General features: G+C 34.6%; 1 protein-coding gene across 5 annotated transcripts in view; it reads right to left on the bottom strand.

The window, feature by feature from the left end:
* LOC132904592 (uncharacterized) overlaps positions 1-26,677 on the bottom strand; it is a 95,003-nt gene that overhangs the window by 33,724 nt on the left and 34,602 nt on the right. For 4 of the 5 annotated variants that reach the window (XM_060955217.1, XM_060955214.1, XM_060955218.1 and 1 more), the window contains exons 9-11: positions 14,818-15,239; positions 6,705-12,423; positions 5,209-5,619 (exon numbers count right to left, since the gene is read on the bottom strand). In XM_060955217.1, the coding sequence (XP_060811200.1) occupies positions 5,209-5,619; positions 6,705-12,423; positions 14,818-15,239 (6,552 nt within the window). The remainder of the gene's footprint in view (positions 1-5,208; positions 5,620-6,704; positions 12,424-14,817; positions 15,240-26,677) is intronic. The other variant, XM_060955215.1, reaches the window with a different exon arrangement.

Raw genomic sequence — 26,677 nt, 5'->3', positions numbered from 1 at the left:
TATGTATTTAATATTTATGTGTGTTTTTATATTATTTTAATATTATCATATTTCTTCTTAGGCGATTTAAGAAAGTTTTAATTGTTTCTTTTATTGCATTTTAGCTGAATATCTTTAAAGTGTACATAAAGAATACTTTCACATGGTAAAAAATGCTTGAAACGGCTGTTTTATTAGTTTTCATCCGTATATGCCTTTTAATCGCGGTAAAGATATACTTTTATATATTTCATATATGTATCGATAACTAAAAATTGTAAATATTATAAAAAAAAGTCACACGAATGCTAATCCATAAAACAAAATATATGTATATATTTAATATCAGAAATTAATATATTAATTATATATATATACATGCAATTTCAAAAATTATTTTACAGATTCACTACTGCCAGTTGTTTAGCTATTAACTACCACTAGGTCAGGATTAGCAGCTACAGAAAAATAGATATAATAACCACAAGAAACATATCCATTACAAAGATTTCATTTTTAAGACCACGCTCTAATTAATTAAGCAGTTACAAATTACAGTGGTCGTCTCGGTTATTGATCCGCGCGAGCCACGAATGCAATGGGGAGTGGCTGTGAAAATAATTTCATCAGTCTATAGAACGAAGAATGTCTCCCGTTTCTTTTCATATCGCTGCTAAAATTATTTTCTAAATATCTTTAACTCTGTTGCACACTTTGAGTTAATTTTGATCAAATCGTATTCCTTTATTAAAAATCTCTTAAATTTAAGGATAAAATGAATTTTATTGTTATTGATGTATGTAATTTCTCATTACAATTTTGTTCTCAAAATGTTATCAAGTGTTGAAATAAAAGATAAATGTTCGGATAATTTTATCTGTCTTCGTAAGTTTATGGGAAAAAGATTTTATTCAATAAAATTCATTAAAATAAAATTGGGATATTACGAGCTGACAAAATTGATTTTTAAAACCTAATCTGCAATAACAAAATTGGTATTCATAACTTGTCGAAGGTTGTGGAACTCTATCCTGTTTTTTGAAAAGCTCCTTATCTTCAGATTGTTTAATTTGCTCAATTACAAGTTACACGAAAGGGATTCTTCTTCTAATGACACAAAGATCATCAAAATTATTCCAAACAGTAAATAAACTCAATTTAATTAAAAATTAATTACAAATAGTAATTTCATTGCAAAGAAATTGATCATTCTTTTAAACAAATTTCACAAAATATTAAAACTTTCGTGATCATTCTTCAAATTGAACGGATGAGACAAGTTCCATCATCATTATATCCAACTTATAATTTATTAACTTCATAAAAAAATAGCAAGTAAGTAGATATACATGATTCTTAGTCGTTCTTAAAAGTTATCATCAAAAGAAATCACATAAATATCATCATATTCAATATTATATAAAAATAAAAACATTATTTTCAGCAAAAATTATAAATTATTACGAAACGATAACATTAAAGCAAAATACGTATCGGAAATACTGAAAGCATGAGAGCCTTTAAAATTCATCCTACTGTTATCAGAATTCTACCAAAGTGTCTAAATACTTATGAACAGTAAGATATTGATATCAGTAGCATGATCATAGCGTCGCACGATTTTGATAGAATTCTGTACGTGACATGAATCTAGACCACCTGAGTTTGATCGTGGAACGGGCCCACGAACCACCGATTTGCGTGATCCAGGCTGAATTGAAAACGACGGAAATGCAGTTTGCAGCAGCGATTCTATCCGTTCTACGTTCTTCTTTCTCGTTAATGTCAAAACTTGTATCATAGTTCGGTTTTCCGTTATCGCGCGACCAGAATGCAAATGCGTGTGCAGCGAAACATCAATCGTAACATATGATAGTATGACGGCCACAGGCGTGTTATTAGAAGCGTGCTTTTATATCGTGATGTTACTGCGATGTTTCGTTTTATAGACCTACCTCAAAAATAAAAGGATTTACATTTGTAAATAGAATACGAAATGGAAACGAAGTATCGAGGCACTTGGACATGTATAATGTGATCAGATAGATCGCAAAGTGTGTACTGAAGAGTGTATGTAAAAGAGTATTATAGTATGTACTATGTCCATTATACACAAGCGAAGAATTTACCAAACTACAGTTACCAACAAAAGTCTTACATTTTCTGCGAAAACACTATTCTTATTAAACTCAATAATATATATATAATAAATAATATAATATAAATAATTATATAAAACATAATTATAATATAACATAAATAAATATAAAAAATAATATAATATATATAAATAATATATATACAAATAATAAATATATAAATAATAAATATATAAAGAAATAAATATATAAATAATATAATTTAAATAAAATACACTTTTCGATTCTAGATACACTATGTTCAATTAAGAACTCTCACTATTAAAGACAGATACAGTTTGAAGTGCTGGAATAGGAATCTATCTGTGTGAATTATAGAGAAATATTTAATATTTTAAATGATACATAAAACTCGCTTGCGTAACACTAACTAAATTTTTAATATTTTATCATAGGTACCAAAATTGAATTTTTTCCAAACAGTAACTTTTTATGTTACTTCATAATGAATATTAAATATTAAACGATATTAGTAGTAGCAAAAACGAAAAGGAGTGCTTTTATTTTTAAATTTTCTGAACCCTTAAACGGTTGAACCTGACAATACAACATGCTAATAACGCTAAATAGAACGACGTTGACTAGAAAGTGGCATGAAAAATGTATTTTAGCATATTACCGTCTAAGCGGCGTATAATCGCACGTAGGAAAGAAAAAAGTGACAGACCAGAGAAATCCGACAGTACGCATACGCGGGACACAACGTTTATACCAGATTATCGATTATTCTACCTTGGCTAGAACGAGAAGCAAGATGTTGAAGAATGAAAAAGAAGGGAAATCTCGTAATAAAACGGTTACACCTGTTACACTCCAGTAAATACTTTAAAATGTTCATTTACAAATCGCGTTCTACTTGCATCTATGTATATTTATGATCTTTGAAACCGAGCGTCACTGATAAATTTCATGAAAATAACTTTCACATCAGATCTTCTATCGTTGATTTTTGATACCACGAATCTTTTCTGCTAAGATCAATAATAATGTCAGTAATCAATATTATTTTTTGCGGTAAAAAGTATAATTCTACATATTTTTAAATTAATGAAAAATAAATCAATGGAATTAATGAAAATTCTAGAAATTGTTTCATTCTGCGAAGAAATAAACTGCAAAGAATAATTTTACGAACATACGAGTGGAACATTTTTCTAAACTGTTGTTACCGAGTTGGTTTTACATATTTTTAAATGAGACGAGAAATGAAACGTAGAAATCGTTTCTATTGTTGCATTTTACAAAGGAGTAAATTGCAAGAAACAATTTTGTACATATACATGATGGAAAATTTCTTGGAACCAAGAACTTTCGTAATTTCACTCCGGCTTAAATTTCACAAGTAATCGCGTTGATCAAACGAGGAAACAAATAAGAGAGTGTTGATTATTCAGCGAAATCGCGTGTAGTTGAGTAATTGAAACAAAATCAACAGGTATACATACATAATACGTGTCAGATGTATATGGTAAACAGAAAACCACGCTATATGTAACTGTTCTTTGGATAAACTTTGGAAGCACGCGCTTTAGAAAAGTATTGTTACTTTATTCATAGAAATTTATATCTGTATAGAAAAAAATAAAGAACAAAGAAGAAAAAGACCGAAACGGAAATTATAATGAATAATCTATTTTGGATATTTTATTTATTTTGACATATTATACCTACGGTTTTTATGCATTTTGACACCATTAAATTTCGTATAAATACATAAAAATTGTTTATAGAATTCTGTATGAAATCCAACTTCATATAAATTCTTCTGAATATATTATTAACTTTTAACATATTAACATATTATGTTATCTAATTCAAAAATTATTTCAATTAAATCTCAACAAACAAATACATGACACGCTGTACTTAATTTTCAACTCTCGTTAACAACTTTTAACAATTCACAACTAGCGACAAAACCTCATAAAAATTTGCAAGCAAAACGTGTTTCGAATTTGTAAAATATTTAAATTGAAAAAAATCCCTAATATAAAAATCCGTAAGAAAAATACTATTAAACGATACAATTTGCTTTTCTCTAAGCAAGATATTATGGAGCCAAAAAATATTCTGATAAAAATCATTCTGGTTAGAGTATACTTATCAGCTTATCTTTCGTTCGCAAGTACCGTGTAAATGAATTTTCACTTTAACAGGCAGTCTAGTTTCGACGCAGTCGTTTCAGTTAGATACAATTGCTTTCCCACTCTAGTGTACATATACCAACATTGATTTTGTACACAGATTTTTATAGTGTTTCTCCTACTAATTACTTAAACGATTGCATATTCATTATTCTAAACTTTTTTAGTTTGTACCCGTGTATTCATCGGTTCATTTACTTTTTCAATTACCCACCATTCAGTCTTCTATTAAACTATTTGGTTTCTAATAAAAATAACAATATTAAATTTAACAATATTTACCTGATACGTATTTCAATTAATGATTTTGTTATTATGTTTCGACTATTTCAGGGTTGTTTCTTTTCTCGCAAAACGAATTTTTTCTTTATCAATTATTAATAATAGAAACACACTTTTTTTTGTCTTTACAAAGAAAACGCAATTCACTAAAATTTAAGATCGTATTTTCTGAAAATAAATATTAGATTGTTGCATAAATTTTGTCTGCCTCTTAGCTCGTATAAGCTCAATGTTATAACAAGTATAACGTTGCTATATAATTTGATATAAATCGTGTTTGTAGAAGTTATAGAAAGTGGGAATGATATATTTAATGGTTAAATAAAATTAGGTATGTATAATCAGAAGTGTTTTATGCCAAATCTGACACCAACGGATTTTCATCTGTTTCGAACGCTACAAAATAGTTCGGACGAAAAGAATTAAACAATTTTGAGGTGGCAAAAATGAAATAAATCCTTCTTTTAATGAGAAATACAAAAAATTCGTACAAAAAAGATCTTGTAACTGTATAGCGATAGACACAGATTATGCAGCAATCTAATACGTGAAATCGTTTAATTAGTTAATAATTTGTTAATGTACAATAATTGTCATCTCTTTTTTAATCGTAAATCGTGAAGACACATAAAACAGTGACTTACCAGGTGTGAGAGACATAGCCTGTTGCCTCCTCGATCTCGAATTATCTCGTTTTCCAGCGGAAGACTGAGAGCCCGAAACTTGAAGTCCTGGAGCACTAACCGCACGTTTTGGTCCACCGATAGCGCCAGAAACGTTGCTGTTCCTAGCGAATCCTGGTGGACGATATCTGGCAGATTTTACACCAGAATGTTGCGGTAGGAAATGATAGACGCTATGTGCTTTGTGCATCGTCGACGAAGACGTAGTTGACGTCGTCGTTAACCCAGCTGGTGCTGTGGAAGCTGGTAAACGCGGTAGAGAATTGGTTGCCGCTGTAATGACGGATTGCATTCCGCGCGGAAGAGTCGTTGCCCGAGATTCACCCGTATATTCTAGTTCATCTTCGGTGTCCTCGTCACCTGTGGATGTCTCTGTTGATGTATTATTTTGGATTTTAATATGGCTAAGATTTTTAATTGCAAAGTATTTGAATGAAAATAAGAAATGTATATAAAAGATGAAAGGTGTAAATTGTAGAAGTTGTGATTGGTGATTTGATAACACAATAAGAGCCAATTAACCCTGGAACGGTACAATGTTCTCTTTTAATTGAATTTCACACTTTTTGAACACTAATACTTCGTTTATATGAACTTGTCGGCAAACGAATAATTTACGTAACTGAAGGCCACGTAATAGCAATCCACTGACTCGTCGAACAAAAGTGGATTCAACGAAGAAGGATTCATTTAATCGAATACAGAGTTCTGGAATTTTGTTTCCGTAAATGAAGTTCATATAAACACAGTCCCACTGCCTGCAAAAATTTCTTTAATAATTTGATAAAACACTATCGAGTATGTAATTTAATGTTATAAATGTAGGAATCTTTACTCAAAATTAAAAGATATTTAATTAGATACATATAGAAAATTGAAATCGAAACTACTGTCTTATAAAGGTTGTCTTACTTTTTAGACAACATTAAGAATTCATTGTCTTTACACTTTACTGTGCCAAACATCCTCTTTACAATGTTATGCTCCCATTTGTACCAAACCAAAGTGACTGAATATAATATATTAACCTTCTAAAATATAATCTTCTTTCAAGTTTTATTTGTTTACCAAAGATAAGCAGGTTTAGATGAACAGGCGTATTTACTATCCAAGTCAGGTACACAATCACAAATAGCAAGAGATTTAGTTAGTATATGTACAACTGAAAAAATAATTCCAAACTTTTGCGTGATGTTACTAATTTGAAATTAGCTATAAATATCCGAAATTACTGCAGACATCGCTATAGCATTTAATTGTAATTGATAATAATTCTTGATTAAAGTTTTCCGAAGAAACAAAGGAACTTGGGTTTGAATACGTAATGATTTTAAATTGTTGATAAGTCGCGAATGATCAAAAATTAAATATAATCGGTAATAGACTTATCACGTTTTTCCCGTGTGGTCTTCATATAATAATATGTATTTTTTTGTAAAATAGTATAAAAAATTTACCAGATTCTCCTCTGGTGTTGGCATCAGGAACGGAAGACCTTCTCCTGTTACTCCAGATCCTCTCCTCCACGGATCCTCCGCATCCACTGGCAGCACCTCCGCTTCCCCCACCAATGGATCCACAACTTCTAACTCTATCCAACTGTTCCCTCGAGAAACTTTTCGGATTGAACAACAGATCTCCGGCACTGCGACGCTTAGCAGCCATGGCCAAGGCGTTAGCACTAACACTAGCACCGACACTATCTCCGGAGCACGCCAGGAGACTCAATTTCGTCCTAGAATCTGCCGCCATTAACGCAGATTCGAAGCTTCCGCGCCAAGAGAATCTTTCGTAATCACTAGCTTCACGTTCTTCACCCTCTTGTCCGGTTGAAGCTGCTGGATGACTATTAATTAGCAACAGAGGATCATGAGACTTCGATCTGGGCAATTGCAAGTGCGTCGACGAAGGAGCATTAGTTGAATCTGATGTAGAATCATCGTCTTCTGTAGTTGACGCTGAAGACGGTGTACGATGATGTTGTGTGTAGCGTCTCCAGCTCGAATGATGTTGAACAGCTGGTCCACCTTCAGAAACCTCGTGCATTAAAGCAACCAATCGACTACCGATATGGTGCATCACCTTAGCAATTAACGGTGGACTACTATGTGGTGTCGAATTAGCATCGGAGCTTGTACTATCACCGGCCATTTTCGTGAAACTTTGAACCAGTTTCTGATACACAAATGCGGTATCTTTGCCTAGGCAGGGAGGCTGCACTCCAGTCGGTTCGGTTTTATCTTCCCTCTCCTTGTCCAGCAGATTGTCACCAGACGTGGTATCGAATTTACTGATAATCTGCTGGCAGCTTTGAGAGATCTGTTCCTGCAGTGCTGATCGACGACCGCCCGCTGCGCCTTCCAAATCGGAGCTGGTATAATCCGAACTGTCATACGAATCAGACCACGTGTCCTCAGAACTCAAGTACTCAACGATCTCTCGTACTTGTTCGTCTCGAATTCCAGGTACGGTTTTCATCAACCTAGTCAGTTCGTTCTCAAAGTATACCAATTGTGGTGGTTTCGTACGATTTTGAGGACATAGTCTGGCTTTTGCAGAGTAACCAGGTAACCTAGGACTTGGGGCGGGTGAAGCCCCACTAGAATTTGCGCTCGAGGTATTCTGATTCTGGCCATTCGAATTTGCAACCATGGTTTTGAAGAACTGCCTCATTTTTGACATCATTAAGTTTGTTTCCTCGTCGCTGGACCAATTGTTGAAGCTATCCTTCCTCGATAAAGAAGCGTTTGGCAAGTGAGGCAGTGTTGTATGGCTTAGGTGATGATCCACTTTAGCCGCGTTTCCTTTTTCAACTTGAGAAACACCTTCTATGGAGGTTTGACTCGTATCTTGAGCATTCTCACCGATCTCGTTATTAGAACGATCTTTCCCAGTTTCCTGACTGAGTTCCGTACCGGATTGACCATCGTCAGGTAGTTTCTGATGTTGTAACAGATCATCGCAGCTTCCTACAAATCCAGAGTCTCGCGATTGTTGTTTCGATCTTTGATTGTAGCTCAGAGACTCTCCCGAACTCATTTGTATATTTCTATTTGAGTCGATCAGCGACGCCGATGTTAACGAAGCATTAACAGCAGTCAATGGAGAGGAAGAGGAAGACAGGATACATTCTGGTTGAGGAGTCTTTGCTCTCTCCGAATCTTCCGAATTGATTGCTTCTGCCTCGTTCTCCATCACTACTTCTCCCACCAAAACCATTTCTCTATTCGGTTCTGGAGTTTTGTTTCTGTCATCTGGAACACGTGGACTCTGCGTTCCTAAATTTCTAGGCTTCTTTTTCTTTCGTTTCACGGTATCAAACTGTCCATCGGTTCCAAAGGCTGCAGTTTGACCATCATCCGCTCCATCAGTTTCAGTGGAAGAACCTTCTGATTGGGTTTCTTGCGCATCCTGGTTTAAACTTAGATCTTGAAGAGAATTTTGCGAACTCAAGTTCTGTGAACTTTGAGTAAGAGCCAATAAATTGTCCAAAGAAGAACTGTGCGATCTACCGGTTCCTCTGGCGCGAACTAGTTTCTTTCTTCTCTGCGCTTCGGGACTCGGTCTTCCTTCCGAATCACTGCCTACCGAACCATCTGAGTCACGTCTATCCTGATCAAATCCCAGAAACTCCGATAGAAAGTATTTTTCTAGTCTCGAAGAATTCAAAAATCCTTCCCCAGAATTTGATTTCTCTTGATTCTGTCCATTCCCTGGAGTTTCGTCCTGTCCCAGGGATTCCAAACCTTCGGAATAAATGGACGAAGTCTCCGAAAGACTGTCAACTTCGCGGGAACCCATGCTCGAATTATTACCATCTCCTCCGAGCCCAAAGAAGAAATATTTTTCCAATTCAGAAGCTGATGGAGGTCTTTGTTTCTTGGATGGACTACCTGCAGCCATGCTAGGCTCTGCTTCGCTTTCCTCGCAAGATTCTTCGACGATCGTGTGCAAAGTGAAGTCGATAGCCTGTCTATGGTAACCACGAAGTTCCTCTTCACGATCTCCAAGGTTATTCGCTTCATCCTCGGAGCTTTCTTCGGTGGCTGTCGTAGCGCCAGGTTCGTCTTCATCGTGCGAGACTTCTTCTACCCACGAATCATCGTCTGCCAGGCCTTCCTCGAGGATCACGACCGCACCGCTGGCGGAATTGTCATCGCAGGACTGCGATGACACACGTGTCCGTATTCCGTCTCGCTGTTCTCCACCCAAACGCTCCTTCGTATCTTCATTTTCCTGTCGACCACCGATTTTCGTCGTGTTTTTCACCGACACGTCGTCGCTTTCACTAGCACTGCCGACACTCAACCCGCTGTCCACTTCCGCTTCCGAATGATTCGCCGTTACACTAGCCAACCGTTTTACCATCAAGGGTTTCCTCGGACCCTGACCATTCTTACGATGCGGTTGTTCGGACACTGCTTCCAGCGCCAGCTGGAAATACCCAGCTAGACCCTGACTAGCCGTATGCACTTCATCCGGCTGCAACAAGGTCGTTGTGTCCGAGGTGATCACACTCACTGGCTGATACGAGGCTTCCTGAGTGATCATCACAAGGCTTCTATATTTGTTGCTATTATTGTTGCTGAGATTGTTGTTTTGTATCGTTGGGGGAAATTGTTGACTGATTGAATCCTTCGTCGACGCGGCAGGAGGGAATCCATTCTCCTTTCGAGTAGACGGGCGTCGCTCGACTGAGCGAAACCGTGTCGATCCCCCTTCTATCCCCTCCGCGATTCCAGCGGCGCCACCACCATCGATACTACTACTACATTCACCACCTCTACCGCGAACTTCCACTTCTCCTACCACCTGGCTGGAAGCAGGACTCTCGCCTCTCACCAAACCACCGCTGTCATGCGCACTTTCCGCTTTACCTGCGCTGTCAGTGCTACTCTTGAACATCTCTTGGATCTTGTTGGTTATCATGTCGCCTACGTCAGAGCCCGCTGATTTCAACTCGATTCCATCGTCGTGATTTAGGTCGTTGTCTTCCACCACACCATCTTTGGACTCCAATACCGTCGATTTTCTTGATTTATCGTCAACGGATTGATCATCCTCCGTTGCAATTGTCATCGAATCACTTTCCGTACAAAAGCTTGCGACACCTTTGTCGTTCGTATAATCCGACGATTGCTCAACGGTTGTTGCCTCGCGTTGTGCGTTCCATTTCGCTCTGTCCGATGCGGTAACGTCAGGCTCCTCGCAATGATCGTCCTTGACTGTTTTCACGGTGTCGTTGCTTCGTACATTCTGTTGCCACGGTGCTTTTTCCTCGTTTTTTTTATTCAATCTTGACAGCAGCTCGTTGTTCGTCGCTGAAAAGGAGAACTCGGTCTCAAAAGACGAAGACGCGTTGGTGGACGTGACTTCGTACTCGTGCAGTTCGTCGCTGCTCACCTCGCTGCTTGTTGTATTCGTCTCGTTGCTAGTAAAACTTTCCGACCCTGAAGAAACGTTTGCAGTGTTTAAATTCGAATTCAAATCGGCTGGTGCGTCATACTTTTGATTATCATTGTTGTGATCTACATTCTCCACGGTCATTATATCTGATAAAGTGTTATCGATTTCACGATAATCGCTATTACTTATTTCACTGCAATCAGTACCATTCTCGGCTCCGGCAATTATCAACGGTGTCAAAGCGTGAAATTTCGGGTTCTCTTCGATATTCGCGACAGACGAACCAGTATCGTTTACAATTTCCTGTCCAGACATTTCTAATGAGTCTGGAATTATATTTAAATCCCAGGTATCCGTCGATGACAGCTGTGTTTGATTATCTGAATCCGTATTTTCGGTATTAGACGTTATTTGGTCTGATAACATGGATTCGTCAATTCCTGGACTACCCTTTTCCATTTTACCAAACATCTTCTCCTTCATAATTATTTTTTCTTCTTCTGCAATATTTTCAGTGGTGTTGAAAGTAGCAGGCTCGATCCTATCAGGATCCAAGGTTTTTATAGACTTTAACTCTATCTGATTTTCTGAACAATCATTGTCGCTCGCAATATACATTTCTTCAGGCATCTCACGCTGTAATAACGATAGAGATATTCGTTTATCATTACTCATTTCCAAATTGTGCCTCTTTCCACGAGACTTTCTTTTCTCATTAATGTTGTCCCCTCGTTCAAACTTATCATTAGCTTCTGAACTATCATTTTCGCAAATCGACCTTTTCTCTTTCTCTAAATCTTGCTTGTTATTATTTCCTTTATCATTATCACCATTCGTGTCTTCGTAATTCGCATCTTCGCTAAAAAACCGTACATACTGCAAAACCACGGGTTCCTGATCAGGAAGAGCCTTGACCCTCTTCAAGGTGATACCATCCTCGGTAGTAGAATCCGAATCTTCATCCTCGTCTTCATTATCCTCTATATCATTATCGCTTGTAAGAGAATCATCGTTAACAACGAAGACTCTCGAGAATCTATGAGAAGAGGAATCTTCTTCCAAATCGCTGCTATCCGCTGAAGATCGACCAGAAGAGCTACCAGAATCATCGTGCTGGAACATTCTTTGTCCCCTTCTACTCTCGAAGGACACGCTCACGGAATCTAGACAATCCATTTCCTCATTTTTCTTTGTCTCGTTCGTCTCGTCCTTACTTTCTTGTTCTTCTCCGGCCTTCGATTCGTTTAATTTGCCACATCCATTCGTGGAAGATTGCTCTGCGGTTTTCGATTCATTGCAGACGTCCAACACAGCTTCCTCTATAGATTTCGTCGTACTGCTTACTGCAGCGTCGTCGTTTTCATCTTGGTTGACATGCAAGCTGCTCACTCGTTGATGAAGTTCTTCTGTCGATGGAATGGACGAAGCTTCGATAGTGGAGCCGTATAATGGCGGTGCTAGAATTTGATCAGGTCTAAAGGTACAGGTCGTCGGATCGAAGACACCAGTTAGTCGTGGATCGAGCCTGGCTCCGTGTAGAGGCTGGTTGAATCGTGGATGCCAAGCGAACCAGGGTGTAGCTGGGTCGCCTCTCAACCTCAGTGTTCCTGGTTCCGCGTGAGCATCGCTGTTACGGCTTATCATGGAGGAGGCAGCTGCTGCGAAGTCGCTCGTCCACAGAGATGCTGGAACTGGTACCGGATATGGCACCGGCACGGGGATTGGTACTGGAACTGGTAATACGTTCGCGCTTCGGGAACCTCCACAGGCCTGTGTAAAAGAATAATGAAAAATTAGATTCGTTTATTTATTTATCTTTCTTTTACGCATTGCTTATATAGGTAAACATACATGTGTACTATCGGCTATAAATATTGGTTACATTTATTCCAAAATTTCAATTAATTTTATTTTGAATTCTATTTTACATGATACAATATGTGTGATCCAAATGAAGTAACAATTTATTATAAAAGAATTAAAAGATGAAAGCAACGAATAACGTTCAATTTATATGAAATATTAATAGACGTTTCAATATTTATAGTTAGCAGTGTTTATATTCATTAATATTATTTATTTTGGATTCTATTTTACATGATACAATATGTATGATCCAAATGAAGTAACAACTCAAAAAAAGATATAACTTAGAAAAAACGAAGCTGGCACCCCGCTGGGGGTAGTCGCCCACATGCTATATTTATTTTTTATTTTTATTTTTTTTTTTCTTCACCAACAAGATATAACACTTTACCAAATGTACATAAGGACAAATTGTAAAATAACCAAAATAAAATAAAAAAAAAAAATGAAGTAACAATTTATTATAAAAGAATTAAAAGATGAAAGCAATGAATAACGTTCAATTTATATGAAATATTAATAGACGTTTCAATATTTATAGTCAGCAGTGTTTATATTCATTAATATTCGAATAATACTTCTTTACAGATTATTTCATTTGTACTTTAAAAGCTAGGTAAGAGCTCCTTGCTGTTGTAATACATACGACAGTTTATAAGAACAATTAACACTGTTTTGATTGTATTATTGGTTATAAGTTGTATGTATCTTAAATTGAAATTATTAGAAAAGAAATATGCATTATCTATTAGAGACGTTCGAATAATTAAGCGATAATATGTATCAAAAATATTTTTCCTTTTTATTAAAATTGCAAAATTTTTCACATTTTGTATGACTCATTATAGCAATCTTTTTGCAAAATTTCCGAATATTTAATCTATATTCTCCATCCGATAGCGAGTTCGTATCTCACGTCTATCATGAAACTACGAATTGGAAGAGCACTGGTAGTCATAAAATTGCGTTTAAATAGACACTGGTTGCTTTTACGGATTATTGTCAGATGTCGATAAGAGATAACAATAGACAAGAAAGTGCAAGGGAATTACACGAAATGATATCGAGCTACTTCAATTTATCTTCATTTTAAAATATAAACACGGAGTGAAAGTTACGCAATCACATTTTTTATAATATATAGCATAATTTGTAATCACATATTTTGCTTCATGTGATAAACAAAATTATTATGGGAAAGATTTGTGGAGAAATTGAGTCGATCTTTGATTTGATTCGCATAACTCGTGATGTCATGCTTATGAGCGGTTCTAGGGCCCCTTCTGCCATGCGAGTACAGCCACCGTGGAGGTTTTAGCCGGTACGAATCCGGCACTACCCTCTCCCCGGAGGGCGCAGGGCACCTGTGAAGGTTTCCTCCACGAGGAAAAAAAAAAAAGAAAAAGAAAGGGCCGATACAGAAATAGTTAAATCTTCACAAATCTTCGTTTCGTTGTGAAATTCAAGGCTAACTGAAGGTTACCTTATTATAGATCGAATTCATCTTCTTAGTGACTACAACATAATAGTAAAAAACATGAAATATCATTTAAAAAATTCGAGATCGCATTAATAATTGAGAAAATGTAATGTATAAAAAAAGTTGAAATATATTCTTCTCATCAGTCCTCTCGAATATAACAAATTTCATTTGAAACATTTCTTTATAAAGTCCACAGATAACGAGTTATTTCAAGAGGTAGCTTTTATTGACTCATGTATATATTTTTGGTTTCTATTTTATTATAAATTTCTCACATCACTCACGTTGTATGTGTATATCTTGTAACCAAGCTATGGATGTTTATGCAAATTGATGTTTTTATGAGCATAAGTAAGGAAAGCTAAGCAGAATGCAACCTAAACAAGGATTTATTTCTTCTGTCAGATATTATAACGAGTATTATATTTTTGGTATATTTTATATTTCTGCATGTTGATGCATTATATGCATTTTTGTATTTTTACATTCTTCATAAATGTATAAACATCTGCAGCCCGTTTATAAGCAATACGTGAGATGAGTGATATAACATTTATAATAAGATAATTAGAAAACAAGATTAGCGAAACTTGTTCCGTGAAACATGAAATAAAGTAAAATTAGAGTCTTCCGATAAAAATAACGAGTAGGTGACCACCAGTATATCTATACATACACTCCTCCCATCTACATCTCACGATATTTTCCCGACTTATACTTTATCCCTCTCTGACTCACTCTTCGATAAAAATCTCACGTGTAATGAAAAAGCTCTTGTCTCTCCACCTGAATTCGACTTTTACAAAACAACCTACCTGACAAGCAGTGGAACCACGTCCAGGGCAACAGCTCCAGTCCTGGCTGGTGCTAGTTTCTGTGCCCACGTTGCTCGTGCCGATAGTGACAGGTACACCGGCTGGTAGAGGCAAGGAGCCGCTCTCAAAGTAATCCCAATCGCAGTCCTCCAAAGATTGCGTATGGCTGCCAGCACGTGGCAGCCCGTTTAAAAACGAGGAACTCGAGCAACTGCTGTCAGCGTCGTCCTCTTCACGACCAGAAGACGAATCCGAACTGATAAATACCAATCGTCTGTAGTCGACTAAAGGCTGATCCTGTGGCTGACTTCCGGTTGGACTGTGCTGTCTTCCGTCACGCCCGATCACGTGTAACGTTTGGAAACTCTGAAGTTCCTCCGCGCAGCAGGTCCTCGCGTGCGATCGTCCTCTTCGTCGAGAACCTTTTGAACATATACAATGGTTTACGTACCATTAGTTTACTCGTTGTTCGATAAGTTCTAGATCAAAGAAAAAAATGCTCCGCTATCTTGACTTATCACTGGTATTAGCAATAATTATCGCTATTGATTGAAATGTTATCGGGTAGTGCACACTGTTATAGATCAACCGGTTTCAAATAGAGCTATTGAATACCCCGAATAGAAATCTATGAAAATGTGTCTTTTTAAAACTGGGATCTTTAAGCAGAATATCGCCATCCTTTCGATAGGAAGAAAGTAAACGAGCATTTTCTGTAAATGATGGATACAAGTATTTACATGTGTATGATTATTTCATAGATGAGTGGAAATAAAGATTCATAGGAGAAATATGTAATGTCTTTGAAAATATATAATAGTCGATTCAAAGTATTTTTAATTATTCAGCAAGCAGTTTCTTTTGTTTAGTTTGAATTAAATTTTTGCCTTTACTTCCTTTTAAATTAAAATTTGATTTAACATTTTGTGCAGTTTGAATTTGCATATTGTGATTCATCACGAATCTTCTTTGAGATTATCCATTAACGTTCTTAATAAACTAAACTAAAAGTAAGCTTTTGTCATTTTCGTCATGCGTTAACACATAAATTTATTTAAAACATTGCAAAAATTGTGTACACTTGTAAATATAATTATATTATGTTGATTAAACTCTGAATACTTTTTTACAAATTTTATTATGGGATAATGTTACGATTGAAAAATACTTCTATACTTGCAAACAAAATTTATATCCTATTTATGTATTTAATAAATTGAATTAATATGGAAAAAGATGTCTTTATAAAAGACTTATTTGTAATCTATTTGTGACTAGGACATCGATCGTTTAGTGGAAATAATTAATTTATTAAAATCGAGTTAGTCCATTTAATTGTTTTACCATAAGGTGTATCGACAAATGAGAGCCCTAAATAGATATTTCACGAAGGTAATGAACGAATTACTCTTAGCCATTAATGAGCCGCAGGCGATATGGTAGTATGACTCAGAGGTTGTGCTATTATATATGTGGCGAAATAAACAATAATTAAAACGAAAGGTTCAGCCATTTATTGGAAATCATTTTACTTTCTCCTCATTACTATATTGTTTATAGCATAACAGTACATAGTATCAACATGGCTCTCCCTCTGAAAGACACTAAAGACAAACACAGAAAAAACACAAAAAAATATTGGTGGATACCAAATCCATAATAAAATATGAGAGAAAACCACCAATTCGAAAAAAGTCAATTCTGCCTCCGTGTAACCTAGGTGTAAACTTTGTAAATATTGTAAATATTGTAAATAAACCTATTTAACATCCCCCTCCCCTCCCTCTCATCCCGCCCCTTCCCAAAGTCCCACAGCACACAAAAAGCAGACTACCGAAGCGTCCTGTTTTGCGGCCAAGTTTCAGGACAAAAATAACAACATAAACAAGAAAGCTCTGCTCCCCAGCGGCTTAAATCCAAAAAACTCAACACAAGAACGAAAACACAAAAAATTGTAAAAACCACGACACTCAATACAGTATGGCTACGTCGTACCGTCGCGTATCGGTAGCTTTGCCTAACACACCTTATTCTAATTCATAGTTTATGTGAATTACTACAATGTATTAAAAAAAAAACAAATCTTGGCATAAATAAACACTATTAAAAAAAAACAGTATATATGTAGTATAACGTAAGTTTTTAATGGAGGAAAGGTAAAATGATTTCGAGTAGATGGGTGAACCTTCTTTTTAATCTCTATCCGTTTCGTCACATGTGTAATAGCCAGTAGCATAACTTCTGAATCACGTTTACAATACGATCGTTGACTAGTACTTATTTTTTACTTGCATTATTTTTCCATAACAAACGAATTGTACGAAAAGAATTCTGGCACGTTCAAAATATGTGAATTGAAATATGGTTTATAAGATCGATGAATTTGTGTAAATTCATGCTCTGAGAGGATATCAAACAAAAAACATAAGGTTCCATAAAAACAAAGAAAATATAAAATCTTGAAAGGTATAACAGCATTGATAAAACGAATTAGCCTAAAATGCGCGCCCCACAGAATCGAACAATTTATCCCTGTACGGATTTTTTAAAATTATTAATCATTATCGAGATACAGCTTTGTATCAGATACTCTGAGATAAGAAACTCTGTATATATTCTACTTTTAATTATACTAGAAATATAATTATTTGCTGTTTTAAAAAATTATTTTGATTATTATAAACGTATTGTATTTTTTGCGATAAAAGTTTCTTTTAACAAAACAGACCAAATATTTTACAGTATAATCTTAATTTTTGTTCTCAATATTCCCTTATAATTTCAGTTTGTTGATACTTAACTAATACATAGTAAAGTGTAACATGATCGTTGATCGTTTGTTGTCAAAAGCTTCATTTTCCAATCAATAGTATCTTAAGGGTAACGAGCAACCTCCCCTGCACCTTTGACGCGCCTTTTTCTAACGAGGATAAAACGATACCTGAACAAACAAGAAATGATCGGCTTTTCGATAAAGTTCCGGTATTCCTCCAGATCGAGAAGTTGGACAACTCGTATTGTTACATATTTCTAAATTACTGTTTGGATATGTTAAGTTTGTGTAAATTCTAGAGGGCACGCTGTTTATTGCTGTTCTAATATTTTAAAATTCCCAGTCAAAAATATTCTTTCTTCGCGATTGAGCTACAAGTTCACCGACGAAGACCTCATATTTTTTTGTATGTTCCGAATGGAACAATAATAAATATAACGTGTTTGATGTTACATAACGCGTTTATTAGGTGTCACTTAATATAGTGGATTGTAAAAATAATAAAACATGATAGGAGACTGAATGAAGTAAATTAATTTAACCGAATATGTTTCTTTATTCCCTTTTACTGAAGATAGCTTCTTCTCGAATCTGTCGTTTGTGCTCACAGAATAATGTTTATAAAAATTATAGTACTAATTAAAGATCTGTGTCTGTCTGATTGTAAAAGTTATTTTCATTCAGATAATTATTTTGTTCCATACAATTTTGTTCCATAAAATATAGGATCTGCTTTCTTGAATTTTAAAATTCCAACTACATATAGAGTTTATTAGGTGTCACTTAATATAGTGGATTGTAAAAATAATAAAACATGATAGGAGACTGAATGAAATAAATTAATTTAACCGAATATGTTTCGTTATTCTCTTTTACTGAAGATAGCTTCTTCTCGAATCTGTCGTTTGTGCTCATAGAATAATGTTTATAAAAATTACAATGCTAATTCTATGATTTATTTTATAATTACAATGCTAAGATCTATGTCTGTCTGATTGTAAAAGTTATTTTCATTCAGATAATTATTTTGTTCCATACAATTTTGTTCCATAAAATATAGGATCTGCTTTCTTGAATTTTAAAATTCCAACTACATATAGCGTTTATTAGGTGTCACTTAATATAGTGGATTGTAAAAATACTAAAACATTATAGGAGACTGAATGAAATAAATTAATTTAACCGAATATGTTTCGTTATTCTTTCTTTTACTGAAGATAGCTTCTTCTCGAATCTGTCGTTTGTGCTCACAGAATAATGTTTATAAAAATTACAGTACTAATTAAAGATCTGTGTCTGTCTGATTGTAAAAGTTATTTTCATTCAGATAATTATTTTGTTCCATACCAAGGAAAGCAAGTTATTAAAGAATGAACCGAAGAAGAACTAAAATATAAGATCTGCTTTCTTGAATTTTCAAATAGATTCACTTCACGTCCAAAAGTTTAAATCAAACGTTATAGTTGCGAATATTTTTAAAACAAATCGATCTGTTCTAAAAGCGATAAAACTCAACCTATAATTCTACCTAAATCGGTAATAACCCATTATAGTGACTGATGCAATTATAAGCAGTTAGCTAATTTAGAAAAATTTTAGAAACTGATCTTTTTCTCCGAGTTTTAATAAAAAGATAAATTTCCTCTTAATAAAAAATAACAATAACTAAAACCTAGTTGCACTTACACCAAGTTATCCAAATTTTTCAGTCCTTAACATTGTTTTAACATCTCAGAGAATAAAATCTCGTAATTTTCCAGAAACTCGCTAAATCCATATTTGTTTAAATTTCTTAAACCACGATCCTCTATATCGATCATCGCGATTGCAATTTCGTACAATCCACGTAACGCTAGGATAGACATAACCGATGCACGTATGTATTTTTATTTTACTTCTCGATTTCTCACAATAGATAAAGACGATACCGTGATTGACACGACACGAACTAACGAGAAGACCCGAACATTGTTGTAGCTGACACATTGAGTGTCCGCTTTTCACGCACTGATGAATTACCTGGTCAATGACAGGAATTAATATTTGTCCACGTGCATATGATTCTCCACGTCCTGCGATCATGTTCAGATTCCAACATGAATGGTTGCGTTCAGATCCGCGTACATGAGACACCAGAACATGGAAACAATTATGAGGAAATAAAGGAACAATAAGGAGCAAAGAAAGGAAGGGGCAAGCGTCGTAAATGAATTATGAATGGATATGGATGTGCGAATGAAAAGCAGATCATTTGAACCTCTAATGGAAGTTAACAACGAAGGAAAACGCATTGGATTTGCTGACACTGGTTGAGAAACTCGTGAGTACGACATTTCTCATTGGTGGAAATGTAAATGACCGTCTAAGGTATTCCTGCGAATCGTGTGCTAAATTTAGCGCTACATCTTGTTGCTATATCGTTGGCGATTTATGAATGATCGAAAATATGTAATTTTAGTTGTTTTAATAATAGACGAAGTAAAAGATATCTTGGAATGAATCTTTATATGATTTATTATTTTGAATTTCGCAGTGATGGACGAATTAATAGAAAAATGTAAGCAAAATGCAATTAGAAGGCGCGCGGTAAGACTGATATTTTTTCTCATCGGTAGCAATAATACACTGAAAATAGCCTACTTTTGTGGAATAAAGAATAACCTGCTATGTTACCTCTCCCCACGTGCGTTTATATGTTACAATTAATTCCCTCTATCTCCGCATTCCATCTTTTTCCGCTCCGAATTTTGCTAGGTCGTTAAAAATCTTCCAAGATAGAACGCGTTGCACTAAAATTGTCGACAATTCTCCGTCGTATTTATTATTTGCCTAATCTCATGCACTCTGATCATACGAATTCTAAATAGTATCGCGTAAGATTACATGTATACTAATTGAGTCTTTTTTACTCCTTTAACTCGGCGAATGTTATCCTACCACTAAGAACATTACCTTAACCCTCGATGATATATTGCTGCATAATGGGTAAACCACAAGAGTTTAATTGCAGTAAAACAAAATGTAGAAAATTCCTACTGCCCCACGTAACGCGATTTGGAAAATAACAATGAGAGTGAAATGGTTAAGGAAATAAAGCGAAAGAAATATTTGAATTCGTATAACGCGAGATATAATCATCCTGGACTTTACAGATTACAGAGGATCCCACTATACTTAATTTTAATGCGAGTTTTATAATCTGTGTTTTACGCGACGAAAATTATGTAAATGAAATTTATCGCGCAGAGTATAAAATAGGAATTAGAATTACTCTATAAGATATATAATGATACACCTAATTATATCAATATTGTATTAACCTCACTACGATCTTTGAATTATGCTCTCATCTGAATATATAGAAAGACTTTTAAAGGCAATTTTTATGCTTAAAATTGAAAAGAGAAATCACATCGGTTTTGATATTTTTATAGTTTTCGTAAACTAAAGTAATTTATTAAGAACAGAGAAACAACGTTGGATCAAAAATGATGCAAACAACGTAATAGGATTAAGTCATAAAAATTAAACATTACACTAGCCCAGTATATTATCCTATTTGAAATTGAAATTAAAAATATTTCAAAAACTTAAATGTAACCCGAGCTATCGAGATTATGAAGGGCGCGATAATATCAGTTAACAATTAAGAACATTCAAGGACTCGCAACTTTTAACTTGACGCATCTAAAACGGAAAGTAAGTAGTCCTGAACAAAAGAAGTTTTCAAGAAACGCGACGCTATAAAAATCCTTTCGTTCGAGGCTATCAAATTTAACTCCGCGTAAATTCAATCTATACAGGGTGTCCAAAAATTACTAAAAATCTTCAAGAGTTAGCAAACTAACAGTAAATATTAATCACGTATTACATATGCTGGTCGTACCAGACAAGATCGTGTGGAAGCACGAGTATCACTCTGTTTACAATTCCCTGGGCGTTAATTCTCGTTGTCAGGGGCTTCTTCGGTCGTTGGTTTCCCTTGCAACGATCGGTGGTGATCCGGCGTTGCGCACCTGTGGCACACACTAATCAAGTTCACGAACTTTTGTCACAGAACTGTTTGGAAAGTTCGCGAGGACCGATGGCAACGTACCACGACGGAAACCGTTGCGGACTCTCGAGTTTTCGTCATCGTTTCGAGGCAAACGACACACTGTCAAAGAAAGCACTGGCGATTCGCGTGGGCTACCGCCGCTAAACTGAGAGCGTTTGTACGTGAGCCGTGAGGCACACCTGAATCCCACAGCATCGGTCACTACCTTACTACGGCACCGAACAATCTCTATAGTGGCGTCGTTATAGCGTATATTATATGTACACCGGGTGGTGCGTAGCGAATGTAGCTCGAACAACATTCGCTCGACCGTGGCATCCGCGTCCGTGAAGAGCGACGATAATAATGCCCCACAGTTGACAGCCGCGATTAATACGCGCTGCTTTTATCTCATTTACCTTGACCAACACCGAATAACTAACTAAACCGAGGAAGAGAAAAAATAGTAGCTTCAAAGTTGGAGTTCAGTTTGAGAAATCGCGATTGATATCGATGGTATATGATTGACTAGTATTTTTGATCATCTCGTTGCAAGAGCTTGTGAAAATGTACGAGAAGGAAGAAAATTACGTTGCACGATGATTAGGGGATAATGAATTCAATCGCGACTTCTTAACTTTGATTTCTTATGTAATAAGTAATTTAGTACTCAGTCTGCGAATATTTATATATACATTTATGGTGAAATGTAACTTGAAAATTAAAAAAAGAAAGATTTTAATTTACTACTCAAAAATGCACACAATAAATATAATAGTAGAAATATATGAAAAGTTGAAAGACAAGTACTTGTTATAATATTTGGTAATATTTACCTTTCATTTCTTTAATTATGTTCGCAAAAATATGAAATTGTATAAATATCTGCGGTCCAGTAATATTTTATGTTTTTACTTTTGTTGAAAAAATAGAAATCAATAATTGTTCTGATTAGATTGCTTAGTATTGCATTAGTATTGCATTGGCGTAATGATATAGCACTAAAATATATAGAATATATAGATATATTTAAATATAGGTATACAGATGTATTTTTAAGTTATGAAGCGTCGTAGAAGGTTAATTATATCGCGTCGTTCATTTAATTGGAATCAAGATTATAAATTATTAATCTTGTTTAAAAGGTAAACAAATTTTGGCAGTAATTTCAATTCCAAATTTTTATGTAATATTTGATTCAGGTGTAAATATGTATATTTAATTAAGTGTTCTTTAATTTTGGGTAAAAGATGAAACAAGACAACCATATTTCGCAATAACGAGTCCGCTTGCAATATCTCTAATTTTGATATCCTGTATAATATTTAAAATGTAAATTAATACAGCGACATTATATTTAATTTAATAGAAAAACAGTTTAAATATTACACGTCGCATTTTAATTTTCGGCTCAATATTAATTATACCGAAACAATAATGAAAATAATCTTGGCGTTATATAGAAAACAAAATAAAACACCATATTTATTATAGACTACTTAAACAATAAGAAATAATTTTGCAAGTGTAATTTTTAATTTTACTTCCTTATGTAATATTTTTTGAGATAATACATATTTAACACGTTATTATTAGTCTTTGCAATATATTTAAATTCTTATTTATATCATACGGAACGGTATATATATTACAGTTTATATTATAGCACGGTTAGATAAAAAAGTGCACAAATGCGCGTGTAACAATTCGAGAAAGTTTAAAACACGGTACAAAAATGTTAGTTTCACTTGTTATCTTTTTCTTTACCGTACAAATAAACACAATAAAAATCATCCCAATGTAACTTTCAAAAGCAAGTAGAATCCTTGGAACTTTGATTTAAATATACTTCCACAGAATAAAAATATGCAACATGCAATTACAATGCACATGAAATAAAAAGAAGAAGGTAGAAGTTCACGAATTCCTTTAATCTTACATCTCTGCAAAGAAAATCTCAAAAGAAGATCAAATTGCCTGAAATAATAAATCAAACAGAAAATAAGAGTATGCAAAATATAATTACAAAAGTTACGAAACCAAAAAAAAAAAATAAAAAAAGAGACATAAAAATTTACTAGGAACGTAGAAGACAAAAATTCTACAAAGGACAGTTTCTCAGATCTTTTGTCTACGCAAAGAAAATCTCTAGAAATTCAAATTTAAGCAGAAGATAAGAATGTATAACATATAATTCTAATACATAGAAAATAAAGAGAAAAAATGTGAGAATTTATGAAATACGCAGAAAGCAAACAAAAATGTTCGAAACGACGGCGACTCTACGATGAGTTCGTGACACCTTGTATAAGCGTCGCAGGTGAGCGGACTATAGTGCGATACAGAGAACGTTGTTATACTATTATTTCTATGCTGTTTCCCTCAGCCCCGCTTCGCTTCGTCTCACCTGCTCGCTCACTCGCTTGCTTCTCCCGCGCTCAAAAGCCAGCTCACCACGTTTCTTCGTGTAGGTACATACACACACACACACATACACACACATACATATATATATATAACAAAACAAAAATTTGCGTCTGCCGCACGAAAGGAAACAATCGAGACACCGAGTTTCCTCCTATTCCTTGTAACCGACAGAAGCATTATCCGATGGTGCTGTTAATTAATTAAAAGCGGATTATAAGTGGGCGTACCGTTCTCACGTTTTCAGGCAAAGTCTGTTTTCAGACGAACGTGTTCTATGATAATATTATATTATTAGAATTTTCCTAATTATACGAGTTTCCATCGATGAAATCGTGGTAAATAGTTTTATAGTCAATGCCGTCGTCTGAACCCTGATGAGACGCTGTTCTGATTTTTCGCAGAATGATGAGAAAGAAATGCAAGGAATTATAGATACAGTAATTGTACATACAATTATACATAATTATATAAAATAATTAAACATAATAATGATATATAATATTAAAATAATAGTTGTATTTATATAACGAATAAGTAAGGGTAATATACATAGGATAATGAAGTAATGTATAATCTAATTGGATAATATAATTTTATAGTCTTGTGTGTAATGTTAGTGTTTCGTGTAATGCCATTTTGGTACGGTTCAAGAAAAACTATTGAAATACGAAAATTTATTAGAATATATTAAAATGCAAGCATAATAAATCATTTTATAATCGATATATACATTATTTATCGCTATATATTATAAATAAATCTTACGTACTACTCAGGATTTCATTGAAACACAGAAAAAGAAATTATAGCGAACTTTTTGATATAATATAACATATTTTTATATGTACATATTAATATTGCCTGATTTAGCAAATCTTCTTCTTTTATGAGAAAAGTACAACTACAGCTTTGTTGACGTCGAATAGATAATGCAAGCATAGAATGATAGTAGTATTACGTATTTTAGATAATTGGATAGTACGTATCTTGTATCCTTACGTAAGATATTTCAGAGAAACAGTCAGATATGAATATAGAAGAAATGATTAATAAATGTATTGAAATAAATACCATACAAACATTCTATGGTTAATAAAGTTAGCCTTGTGTTTTGCTACTAGTTTAGAGAAGCTATTGTAACAACGAAATATAGAAAATCATAATGAATGCCTTGAAATATATTAGATGCAATATGCACAATAAACCATCGTATCATGTGGATTATATCTCGTATTATTTCATATAATAATATTATCATATATTGCAAAGAAATGACAGAAGAAAAAATATGGGAGAAATTTACGATGAATGATAACGAATCAAATAAATGAACTTACATTTAGTGACATTATTTTTGTGTAATACCGCTTTGTCATTTTTTCAGAAAAATTCCGTAAGAAAGAGGTAGAAGGAGTCGCAACGTACGTCTCAAAATATACCTAGTTGTTACGATAATGCGATTCTACAACTAAAGACACTATTTCTTATTTTCACGTGAAATTTTCTACAGAGCCAATTGAAAGAAAGAAATTGAAGAAATCACAGCCAATGACTTGGAATAAATTAAAATGAGGCGAAGAAAGAAACGAGAGACGCAATGACACTTTAACTCGTGATATAATCGCTGATCTACTTTTTCTCAATGAAACTGCATAAAATCCTAGAGTCCCAGATTCGTTTCTATTTAGTTTCTTTTTCTTTTTTCGTTTCAAAGAACATCTATTTAAATCGAAAAGAAGATTCCTCTACGCGATTTTCAAGAAATTCTGTACATTGAACATGCGACTACCTTCGTAGTTAGGCTAGGCTAGGCTAGTCTATCCACAGAAAATAGAGAAAAACAGCGATCCCGGCGTAAAAGAGCAAGAAATACATGGACACGAAGACCGTGATTAATAGTTGGCATATTCTTCTCACATCCATGTTTGCAGGATGTTCGTCCCTCCAGATAGGATGGATATCTCACACCGTGAAACGCGTGATTTGCATTCAACTCGGCCGTTTGTTCGTGCTTATATCATGCGAACTCGGGGACGAAAAGCGTAGGAACAACGGGACGTGGATTTTGTTTCGAGTACGTTGAATTTTTCTCCATTATCGATCGAAAATTGTAATTAACAGTTAAACTTCAAAATGTTTCTATATGTCTTTTCAGCGTGCGCGTTTGTTATTTCAAACTCTCGTACAGATGTAACAATTTTATTTAAAAAAAAAAGAATTAAACATATTTAACATAATTTTATTTCATCCATCGAACAATTAAACCTCAAATTTTCAAATTTTCAGGCAATTTTAATTTCAGAAATCATATTGTATTCAAATAGACGATATTTTTTTGGTTTTGCAACTTAATTAAATAAATTTCAATTTAATATCGAAAGATTCTATTGCTCGCTCGGCAATTTAATAAGTGGTCGTTTCGAGTGAGTATCTGTTATTTCAGATCGCGTGTTTATATTGTTACGTATTTTTTGCACGTTCACTGACAGGGACGGCGAATAACATTTTTCTTATCAACAATTTCGTATTTGAACTCTGATACGAAAACGATACCGCACCGGCTACGCTGATAATACTGTCCTGGCGTTCGCGGGTTTCAGAGAGAACTCCGACTGGTTTCATAC

The sequence above is a fragment of the Bombus pascuorum genome, chromosome 2 (assembly GCF_905332965.1).
Source record: "Bombus pascuorum chromosome 2, iyBomPasc1.1, whole genome shotgun sequence".
Classification (NCBI taxonomy): domain Eukaryota; kingdom Metazoa; phylum Arthropoda; class Insecta; order Hymenoptera; family Apidae; genus Bombus; species Bombus pascuorum.
This window is presented reverse-complemented; position numbering and strand designations above follow the sequence as displayed.